Genomic DNA, 11862 nt, shown 5'->3' with positions numbered 1-11862 from the left:
CGGGGCAGTATCGTGATACCGTATCGTGACACCCGTTCGCTCCGTACAGGCGCGAGGCCGCTCTGTGCAGCCGCGTTTCGGCCTCAGCGGGGCCGTGTCGGGCCGGTGTCGGGGCCGTGTCGGGGCCGTGTCGGGGCCGGTGTCGGGGCCGGTGTCGGGGCCGTGTCGGGGCGGTGTCGGGGCCGTGTCGGGGCGGCGCTGGCGGAGCCGAACGCGATCCCTTCCTTTGACTCCCGGCGCGTCCTCCCCTCCCTCAGGCGCCTCAGCCCGGGGGGACGCGGCCCCTTTAAGGGGCGGCGCCTCAGCCGCGGGGCGGGGCCGCGCTCGCGGCGCTCGCCGTGACGTGCCGCGCGCGCCGGCGGGGCCGCGCCGCCGCCATGGCCGACATGGCGGACCTGTTCGGCAGCGACGCGGACTCGGAGCCCGAGCACAAAGGTGCGGGTTCTGTCGCCTCCCGGTCACCCCTCCGTCCCGCACGGCCGCCCGCCCGCCCCGCATCGCCCCTCGCGCGTCACCCGGGCCTGGGCGGGAGGCAGGGAGGGGCCCGCGGGAGGAGCGTGGACCGGCGCGGAGCCACGGGCCGAGGGGTCGGTGCCTGCAGGGGAGGGAACGAGGGAGCACCTCCCGCTTCAGTCCTTAGCGTGTAGTCAAAGAACTTGTCTCCGTTCCTGTATATCGCTTTTCGAGGCGGACGTTCTTTTATTTTCCTGCTCGAAACGGCGTTTACCAGCCTCAGCATTGACGAGGAGCCCGGGTAGCAAACAAACGTGCCCGGGTACATGACTTAGATTAAACACATGGTGACTGTTTTGAATTTGTAGGATATCGTAAGCCACGTATATGTAGTTACTTGTTTAAGCCTTCGCTATTTTAATAATGTCATTTACTTTTTGTAATTGCACGCTCCTCCTACAATTTTAGAGTCTTAGAGCGTAGCTCGTGGCTTGAAATTTCATGTGGCATCATTTTTCATTGTGTCTTTCTTCGGCTGTGCCTTTATTAGCAGACATTTTATTTTACTTGGTAACTTCTGTCAGTCCTTCTTACAGTTCTCTGTAGATTCTGTTTGGGTTGGGTTGGGGAGGTTTTTTTAGTGTTAAAGGAATGCCCATCGTATGTGCATCCTTGTAGGGCCATCCTGACTTTTGAAAGGGTGATGTTTGTTTTGCAGATTCTGATTCTGGATCCGATTCAGATTCCGACCAGGAAAACGCTGGTTCTGGTAGCAACGCCTCTGGAAGCGACAGCGACCAGGATGATGACAGGGAGGCGGTAAAACCCAGTAATAAGGAGCTATTTGGAGATGACAGTGAGGATGAAGGAGCATCCCACCACTCGGGGAGCGACAACCACTCTGAAAGGTCCTACAATCGCTCCGAGGCCTCGGGGCACTCTGAGCACGAGGACAACGACCAGTCGGACGGGGACCAGCACAGCGCCTCGGAAGCTGCCCATGACGACGACGAGGATGAGCGTGATCACGGCTCAGATGAAGGCAGTCACCACTCAGAGGGAGATGGTTCTGAAAAAGCACATTCGGAGGACGAGAAGTGGGGCAAGGAGGACAAAAGCGATCAGTCGGACGATGAGGAGAGGCAGCAGAACTCTGATGATGAGGAGAGACAGCAGAACTCCGACGATGAGGAGAAGGCGCAGAACTCGGATGAGGATGAAAGGCCTCAGGTGTCTGATGACGAGGAAAGACTCCAGAACTCGGATGAGGAGAAAATGCAGAACTCCGATGATGAGGAGAGGCCCCAGGCCTCGGACGAGGAGAAGATGCAGAACTCAGATGATGATGAAAGGGCCCAGCGTTCTGATGAGGAGAAGATGCAGAACTCTGATGACGAGGAAAGGGCCCAGCATTCTGATGAGGAGGAGCAAGAGCACAAATCCGGTAGGACTGTGTACAGAAGTAATGATTTGCTGCTGGTTTGGTCTCTTGTTTTGTGTACATTGGCCTGAAAAGATTCAGACTTCAGTGTAAAGGCAGTAATCGTGTAGCTTTCAACTGTAGTCATTTTGTAATGCTTTTTTTATGCAGCACTTTTTAAATTCCTTTTCATCTGAATCAGCTTATTAATACAAAGGCATTTTAAAATTTGTGGAGCAAAGTTTTTAATTTGCTGAGAATAATTATGCTCCTTGGTAGAGTCTGCAAGGGGCAGCGACAGCGAAGATGAAGTTCTGCGAATGAAGCGAAAGAAACCAATTGCATCAGATTCAGAAGTGGAGAGTGATACAGAAGGGCAGAAAGGTAAACTGTGGTGTTGTTTTGTGGGGGTTTGATTCCTTTAATCATCACCTTGAGGTGCCATTCATCTGCTCCAGGATAGAATTGGTAGCACTTGCTGTACGTGTGACTGTGGTGCCATGGAAATAATGAAACAGCAAGAATTCTGTGTGGGGAGGTACCCGCTGTACTTCTGATTCACTCTGGTTAGTTCTGTCAGCTTTCCAGCTTCCTCCATGAACTTTTGTTTTGTGAATGTTCTTTCACATGTTAAGAAATGGTTCCTTTAATCAGAGCAGCCCAGGGATTCTCTACTGGTTTTTGTGATGGGTTAGCTGGCTGAGAAAGAAGTGTTTATTTTCTAAGAAGTAAAACCTCCAAAATGTGTAATGGAGTTGCTGTTACTTATATTCACGTTACGTGAATAAGGATTATGTTTCATTCTTCTTTTGCCATTTTTCAGCTAGATTCCTTTATTCGATAGAGCCTTCCCAGGAAAACATACCTTGAATCCTTAGCTAAAAAATACATGGGAAAAATGTTTTTCAGGATAAGGGAATAATGTGGGCTCCATAAACACTTGAAATTTTTAACCTCTGCAGTTGATTTTAAGTGTTAGTAAGAGTGAGGGATTAGGTAACCTTTTTTTTTTCTGTGAGTGTTCTTGCATTAGGGCTGTGTGTGCATATATATGTGTGTTTTAAAGTAGCAATTTTTCTGCTCAAGAGCATGCAGATGTCATGGATCTGTTTGGAGGTGCAGATGACATTTCCTCAGGGAGTGATGGAGAAGACAAACCACCAACCCCAGGACAGCCCATTGTGAGTAGACTTGACTTTTGAGATAGTGAACACAACATTCCACTCTGAAATGGAGAACACCCGTTGAATTTGATAATATTTGAGTGAAAAAGAGTAATGACATTAAGTAAGCATTACAGATAATTTTGCCCCAGTGGAAAGAATTATTAAAGTTTTATACATAACTATCACATGGATTCATTTGTCTGCCTTCCCTCATCCCTGCTTTGCTTTATGGATAGTTTTGACTGCATCAATTAAAATACAAAGCTGTAACTGTCTTTAGTACCTTATTACAGCTATTTGAAAAGTATTTTCATTTTGATGATAAATTTTCATCTCCTGTTGATAATACAGAAAAATATCCTTTTAAATATGGGAGTTGTCGCCCATTTACTCTCCAGTGCTTAACTGAAAACTGTAGATCAGCTTCTTTGCTGTTCTTTGCTCTCTGTCATCTCTGGAGTTTGCACTGGTGCTTGAAGTCACTTTAAGTAGCCCATGAAAATGATGAATTGAATTGCTTTCAATGAAAATGTGTGAGTTCTTTTTTACCCCATCTCTCTCTGTGCATATGGATGACATTTCTTTAAGGAAAATGTGCTTATTAAAGCAACAGTAGCCAGATAGACTTCTTTTCACATGTGCTTCTCTTCTCCATTTTTTTCATTAGGATGAGAATGGACTGAGTCAAGAACAGCAGGAAGAAGAGCCTATTCCAGAGACCAGAATAGAGGTAGAAATACCAAAAGTGAACACAGACTTGGGTAATGATTTATATTTCGTGAAGCTGCCCAACTTCCTCAGTGTGGAGCCCAGGTAATTGCACATTAAATACATGATTGATAAGGTTTTTGGTGTTTCCTTTTATTGCTTTTGTTTAGTAATACAACTAAATGTGTTTGCCCTGTTTAAAGTGGTTGACATTAAGATGAAAATTTGTGGCTGTGATTAATAGTTGTAATATCTGTTGTTATCTAATCAGGTGCTGAGTAATTTTGAGCTTGTGTTTCAGGTTGATTGAATAACTTCTTGTCTGTAAAAATCAAAAATGTGATTTAATTGAAATCACATACTATCAGTTCCATTGTAAACATAGGTTCAGGCTCTCAGAGATGTGAAAGGCAAATGCACAGGATCTTTATGCACTTATTAATGATTAAAAACAACATTATGAATTTCAGAATAAGGCCTTTTTTATCTATGTGTGCTAAATGTACTGCTTTACTGTGAAGAGGCTGGTTACCTTTTTGTGTTTACCTAACCCAAACTGAAGACATTTACCAGAATTCATACGTGAAACAAAATAATTGGAATTTATGATGTTATGCTTGTCCCTAAAGACCTTGTTCAGCACTTGTAGCAAATTGCTGTTAAATCTGTCTCTTTGAGTGTTTGGTTAAGGAACTTTATAGGAAGTTCAGTAGATGCTCTGTTAGGTGGCAGCACAGCCTTGTTTCTGTCATAGCTCAGTGAAACCATCCTTTCTGGCCTCGGGCTCTAGGCTGCTTTGGGGAGAATTGTTAAGGATCCCTTTAGTGGCTGTAATCAGTGAGAGAAGTCCTGGTGATCACGGGGGTCACACAGGACTGAAAATAGAATTGCACAGTAGCAGAGTCTATCACTTCTTTCCCTTGCAGCAGCCTGGAAATTACTAGGGAGGAGGTTAGGGAAATTGTTCCTCCACCCACTCCCATCCCAGTCGTCAGAGAGGAAAAACAGTCTCATTTTCCTTTCTCTTTGTCTGGTTTTGAGATTGAAATTAAAAAAAAAAAACAAAACCAAAGATTGTGCTCTTAGAAAATTCCCAATTCATCTCATTTATATGATCATTTTTTTTCATTTTATTCTCTCTGTACAATGTTGTACATATTTTGTTCCAGACTTAACCCTCACCCCATCATCCTGATACTAAAGGAACAGTATTTTCTGAGGCAGACTTGTGTTTTTTTAGCTAGAACCATTTGGAGGGTGTGAATGTTACCATGGCTCTAATCATTGGTACTGAGGACACTTGGGTTGGGCCCCTGAGGTGGAGAATCACTGCAGTGATCCTCTGCTGCAGGAAGGGCTGTCTCACTGCTGTTGTGGGCAGGTTATAATTTAAAATTTAAAATTTCAAGCATCTATTATTTTGCACAACTCTAGAATAATCTGGATTAATCTTTTAGGAGAATAAAGAATGTATTATAAAATTTATTGCAGACCCTTTGATCCCCAGTATTACGAAGATGAATTTGAAGATGAGGAGATGCTTGACGAAGAGGGTAGAACTAGGCTAAAACTCAAGGTATGATTTTAAGTTTCCTTTTCTCTTTTACACTTTTCTAGCCAAATTTCTTCAAAGTCTATTTCAGATATCTTGGAATGGTTTTGAATTTGTGATTCAGATTAAGAAAGTGTGGGCCAGTTCAGCACTGAGGAAAGTTGATTCATTTTAGTAATACATTTTTAAAAAGCTCGACAGCTGCCTTCCACATGTAAAAGCAATACTCTTCACCTTCCTTTCTTTGCATCATGCAACAAATTGCCAAGCCTTTCTAACTGCAGTTCTTGACCTATATAGAGTATATTTTACCACAGTATTCCTTACTATGAGTTAGAAAACATGTTTTGGGTTCTTTTCCCACAGGTAGAAAACACAATACGATGGCGGATGCGACGGGATGAGGAAGGGAATGAGATCAGGGAAAGTAATGCACGGATAGTCAAATGGTCAGATGGAAGGTTAGTCTGGACTGTTTGCTATTGAAGGAATGCAGTTGTTCTTACAGTGACATGCCAATGACATGCAAATTTGGAAGGTCAACAAACTTTGACGTCAGTTCTGCACAGCACAAATTATTTTAGTCTCAGTGCTTTGAAAAGTTTATACTCTGCTTAGTTTGGATTGAAATATAATTATTGGCTATATATAAAAAGGAAACATGAAGGCTTTCTTCATCTAGAAATGAGACAAAAAAATAGACTGTAGTGGCTTTATCAGATAATTCATCTGTGAATCTCCTTTAAGCATGTCTCTCCACTTGGGCAATGAGGTCTTTGACGTGTACAAGGCGCCGCTGCAGGGAGATCACAACCATTTGTTCATCAGACAAGGGACAGGTCTACAAGGACAGGCTGTTTTCAAGACAAAGTTAACCTTCAGGTAAAGATGCTATTCTGTATCAAATGTTGATACTATTTTTGCAATTAAGTGTTGTAACTAGTATATAAAGATTAGAGATACTAGTTTGTAAACCTTCAGACCTTAACTGTTTAATAGGAATGTGCTATTTTCCAGAGGTCCAAAGGTTTGTCCTAAATTAGGTGTCCAAGCTGGAAAGGTTAATGTGCCACTCAACTGTAGTATGTAGGCTACATGTAATTTTTTTATACATGTGTTTTAACAATGGATGATGCTTTTAGTTTTGTGCAGATGAATCTTTGAAATCTTAACTGTGCTGGTCCTACCGTTGTCCTTTGCAAATGGATACTGTCCTTAAAGAGGTATTTAACCCATAGCAATTTTTTACCAGGCCACACTCTACAGACAGTGCCACTCACAGGAAGATGACTCTGTCTCTGGCAGACAGATGTTCAAAGACCCAGAAAATCCGTATTTTGCCGATGGCAGGTCGTGATCCAGAGTCTCAGCGCACAGAAATGATTAAGGTATTGTGGCATGGAACTCTCTTATCTTCTGATTTAATCTGAAAAATCACAACTGTAATATAGCTGAACATTTTTAAACGTTCTGTGATTTACGAAAAAAAGAGTATGTTTTGGAGTTTTAGGCAAGAGTTGAAAGCCACGGGTCTGGTTTGCTTAACCTTACAGGTGACAAAACTGAAAATATTTACAGTCTTTACACTGCTGTGAAATTGTTTTAAAAGCTGCAGTAGAAAGGGCACTTGAGATGGTTTGTTTGGGTTTTTTATTCCTCAGTCTTAATATATTGCTTCTTTCTTTGGACAGAAAGAAGAGGAGAGATTAAGAGCCTCCATTCGCAGAGAATCCCAGCAGCGGCGGATGCGGGAGAAGCAGCACCAGCGTGGTCTGAGTGCCAGTTACCTGGAACCTGATCGCTACGACGAGGAGGATGAGGGAGATGATGCAATCAGCCTGGCAGCTATCAAAAACAGATACAAAGGTGGCATCAGAGGTAATCATAAACCTTTACAGCATGTAATTGAGGTCTGGGTGGTTCAGATAGATTTATTTCACAGGACAGTCCTGATAAGACAGTATTTTGCCAGTTGATACATGAAGGAGACATTAATTCAGTTTGTGATAAGCTTATTTTGTTTACTCTGGGCTTAGATTCATTGGGATTTCAGCATTTTGTAGGACTGAATGTAAGACAGTTATTTTTAATATTCTCTCTTCCTCACCAGTTTCAGAGAAAGATAAATATTTGTCTTTTTATTTTTCTCTGCAGAGGAACGTGCTAGAATCTACTCTTCTGACAGTGATGAAGGCTCAGATGAAGATAAAACCCAAAGACTACTCAAGGCAAAGAAACTTAATAGTGATGAGGTAAGAAAAGGACTTTGTTCTTAAGCTGCTCATTCTTGATGAGGAAAAATTCAGCACTAAATCTGGTTTTTAAAGCTGAGGCTTTCATAGTTTTCATTAATGCCATGATAAATGTATTATTTGACTTGGCATGTTTTCCATAGTAATTAATCACCAGTTTCTTAAACACTGCATTGTTTCATAGACATGAGTGATTCCCAAAGGAGGTCACTATTGTTATTGCTGATTTAAAGATGGAGAAATTTATGCAGAGTTATGTAAAATGACTTTACCAAAATTATGCAACGAGTAAGAAGATTAAATATTAGAATCCTAATGCAGTGTTGTCCAAGCTACATGGTCCTCTCCTGTTTATTGTGGAAATAGTGGAAGCATTTTATGTAGTATATCTGCTCTTTTTAAATAGAAGAGTTAAAAAGAGTTAATGTCTGTTGCTTTTAGGACATTATCCACCATCCGAGTATCATTTGAAACATGAGGTTATGATCATGGTAACTGTAGCTACAGCAGTAGTGCAGTTTCCTCACCTAAAATTGTGGTTTATTAGTTTGTAATTTATCACTGCTGGGTATTATCAGATGAGTCTATTTTAGTTCAAGTAATGTCATTGCTGGTGCAGCGCTGCAGTGTTACACAAGGAGGAAGCTTGCTCTTGTTTTCCATATTATGCTTCCTGTAAACTCCCCAGGAGGAATCCCTCACTTCCCAGCATCTGGGTGGTTGCTGCATTCTGAATGCATATTCTTGCTGCTGGGGCACTTCTCTTACACTGTCAGCTGAGTATTTGCACTAACAGGCGTTGTAATGTGAAGCTAAAATAAAGTAAAAATTAGGTTTTTCTTCTAAAGACATAGATTCTGGCTTTTTATTATACATTAGGAGATTTTAATATTTCAGAAAATATGACCACAGTCCTGGAGACCACAGTAGTGAGTCATGTAGACAAAACTGTAATTTTGTGAGCTCTGTGAGAGTTTGTAGAAATTGAAGTGTTTATTGTAAGACACTAGCAGGTGTTAGTTCATGATACAGCAATGTCAGGACTTCGCAATTCCATTCTCTCAGAAGAGAAGCTCTAGTCAACAGCATTTCTCTGCTGCTCGAGGAACCATAGCCTCCATTTTAAAATGCTGTGTCTTGAAGGTAATATTCTGTCAGGCCATGGAGGGGTGCTGCAGTGTTACAGAAAACCCAGCCATGTGTAAGTACTTTTTGCAGAGCCACAGAGGAACTGTGATATTTGTAATACATATCCACATACATGAAACACTGAGTTCCTTGTACACAAACATGCTTTTATGTGCTGTCAGTCAACAACACAGCACAAATCTTTGTCCTGATAACAATTTGTTGCTATTACTGTAAATGTCAATCTGTGATTAATACTCTTTATCACCACACAGCAAGTAGTTTCACTGTTAATGGGGGTATTCTGCTGAACAGGAAGATGACTCACTGAACAATAGCCCAGCTAGATTACAAGAGAATGCTTGTTTTGAGGAAGAAGCTATCACTGAGATTCCCACCCCTACTAATTTCTGGTTTCCATGCCTAAAATTCCTTCCTAACTGAGATTCTCACGGTACTAACTTCATGCATTAATACAAAATAAAATGCTAATGAATAAATAGTCACTCGTTAGAGTTCTGAAACTCTTAATTAAAATTCTGAAACTCAATCTTTGCTCCTTCTTAAAATCCAAGCAAGTTGCTTTAAAAAAAACCAAAACAAAACAAACACACCCTCCACTTTCAAAACCAACAAATGGAAAAAGGGATGAGATTACTTAGACATGAGAGTATTTTTAAAGATACTTGTCTTTTTAAGCAATAATTGAGTTACCACTTGTTCTTCATGTCACAATTGATGAGTTTTTCATGAACAACTAGTGATTTAAAATGTTGCTTGGAAAGATGATTCAAACTGAACTGGTGTAAATGTACGTGGAGTAAAAAAATTAACCTGTTAACTCTGTATTCAGGGACTAAAAATGGAACATCCAGTCTATAAGAGTCATTATATTATTACTTGCAAACAGGTAATTAACTCAATGATTTGAGTTCCTTTGACCAGCCCTTTGACTCCTCATAAACTGTTACATTTCTTGGACTATAAACTGGTGTCGATCCTGAGTGCAGGTGGTTTCTCATAATTTTTTTTCTTTATGCCAGAGAGTGGTTTTGGTTTTGTAATGAACAAAATGCCTGCCCACTTACTGGATTTCTTCTTTGCTTCAGTAGCTGTGATTTAGGGCATGTAAGTATAAATAGTCTGAAAACAGCAAAGCTACAACGGCTGCCTAAGGGAATGTGTGTGTTTCTTGGAAAATTCACTGCAAATTTGAGGAGTTACCCAAGTTACCCATGTTTGTGAGACTTGCTGAGAATGACATTGCCCATCATAAATACAGATTATGATAGAGACTGCCCGTGCCACAGCTCAGTGTGAGGCAGGCGGGGTTGCAGGTCCACTGAGGTGAACAGAGCTGCAGGGCTGGGGGGTTTGACACGGGTACAGTGGTGGCTGAACTTGAGTATTTCAGTTACCAAACTGCAAAAACTAGAACTAGTAATTTTGCTTTTCTTACAAGAGTGGCTTTGAGGTCTTTTTGTTGCTCTTCTGAACTTGGTTTTTTATTTTAGCTTCAAGTAGGGTGGTTTATTTTTGTCCTTTTTTGCCTTTAGGAGGGTGAACCTTCTGGAAAGAGAAAAGCAGATGATGATGATAAAGCAAGTAAGAAGCATAAGAAATACGTGATCAGTGATGAAGAGGAAGAAGATGACGATTAATATTAAGGAAGAACAGCAATTGATTTTTTTGTTGTTGTTGTTTTTTATACATATATATATATATATTGTACAGTTCTCTTAGGGCAAAGTTGTAAGTAACCATAATGGGGTTATTTTGATAAAGGAAAATTCCAAAGTCTGCATTTCTGGTGTAAATGAAGTTTTTTGATTTCCTTTTACTTTATAAGATTTTTCTCTTATTGAAGCACATGTTGCACCAGGGATCATCACAGTGCTGTTTTTATCTTGCACAGCACATTTAAGGTTTGGAAACTGTAGTAACTGGTTATTCAAGTGAATGGGTCAGTAACTTTACTGAGTTCATTGGGAGAAGCCATGCTAATCTCTGTAAAGTGCTTAAATGATAAATTTGTCTGACAAGGGTATGGGATTTAGCTTGCTGTCTGTGTGGAAGGGTTGGAAGAACATACAGTGGTACAGCACAAGTCTTGTTTTTCCCTAGATGTTCCTTACTTCCTGTTTACAGTGGACAGACATTATTATGCTGGTATATTTTGCTGACTAAAAATATTTCTTGCCATGTTTGAGTAAACTGTGAAGTTCATGCAATTAGAATATTTAACTGATCACAGAAGACATTTATTTTTCATGCATTGAAGCCCAGAATGAAAATCTGCATCTTGTCTGAGCATTAGTAATAATAATAAACAGCAAAAATAATCATAATTGGCACATGCTAGTGATGTAAATGTCAGAGTAAAAGCACTCCTTCCAACAAAACTCAGAAATTTCTGCCAGCAGAGATGAAAGTATCCTTTAAAAGGGGAAACAAACCACAATGCAAAAATACAACCTAATAATAGTGTCTCAGAATCTCATATAATTCTTATGGTGCTATTTCCTGCTGTTGCTGGTTGGTTTTATAAATGGGTTTTTTAAGGTGGGAAGTCACAGGAGGAGAATGTCCATTGCTGCTTTTACACTGTTTCTAAACACCTTCTTTGATGATGAAATACCATTTGTGAAGTGGGGAAAGGCTGGAAGAAACACCTGAACTTTTCCCCAGTCTCTTTCCAGGACGAAATATCCCATATGTATTTTCTGTGGTTGGTGAAGGAGCATTCATACATCCTTTATGTTGCTTTTTTGACTGACTTTTCATGCAGTCCTGCAGAGCCTGGATGTGACTTGGAAGTTGAGAAAATGGAAGTAGCTGAACACCTCTTTAAACAAAATCATTGACTGATGCTGTGCAAAGTTGTTTATGTGGATTTGTGTTACATAAGCTGAAATAAAGTAGCTGGTAGTTATTGAAGGACTGTTCCCCATCTCTCTTCTGCCCAGCTGAATTCTGCTTTTTTATACAACAGTAGATGTCTGAAAGTGCCTCATAGCGAGCTCTTTGCTCGTGATACTCCCTGGTTCTTTGAGTTAGAGCTTTCAACCTGGACATCTTGCTTTTGTCATCTTTAATTAGGATACTTGTTTGTCACAATACTCTACCTCCATTTCTCCTGCCTGGAAGGTATGGGAAGCGTTCTGGCTGCAGTAGGACAGAGCT

At 41.0% G+C, this 11862-nt stretch overlaps 1 protein-coding gene across 1 annotated transcript; it reads left to right on the top strand.

The window, feature by feature from the left end:
• Positions 1-348: 348 nt before the first annotated feature.
• On the top strand, positions 349-11616 carry LEO1 (LEO1 homolog, Paf1/RNA polymerase II complex component). Its single transcript, XM_050309631.1, has 12 exons — positions 349-435; positions 1172-1897; positions 2153-2257; positions 2960-3054; positions 3707-3852; positions 5239-5323; positions 5666-5760; positions 6047-6181; positions 6552-6687; positions 6991-7177; positions 7454-7551; positions 10236-11616. The coding sequence occupies exons 1-12, from the start codon at positions 378-380 to the stop codon at positions 10338-10340; spliced, it is 1971 nt and encodes a 656-aa protein (XP_050165588.1). The 5' UTR covers positions 349-377; the 3' UTR covers positions 10341-11616.
• The last annotated feature ends 246 nt before the right edge of the window (positions 11617-11862 follow it).

This window comes from Myiozetetes cayanensis, unplaced genomic scaffold (genome assembly GCF_022539395.1).
Source record: "Myiozetetes cayanensis isolate MyiCay16 unplaced genomic scaffold, myiCay2020 scf14, whole genome shotgun sequence".
In the NCBI taxonomy this organism is placed as follows: Eukaryota; Metazoa; Chordata; class Aves; order Passeriformes; family Tyrannidae; genus Myiozetetes; species Myiozetetes cayanensis.
This window is presented reverse-complemented; position numbering and strand designations above follow the sequence as displayed.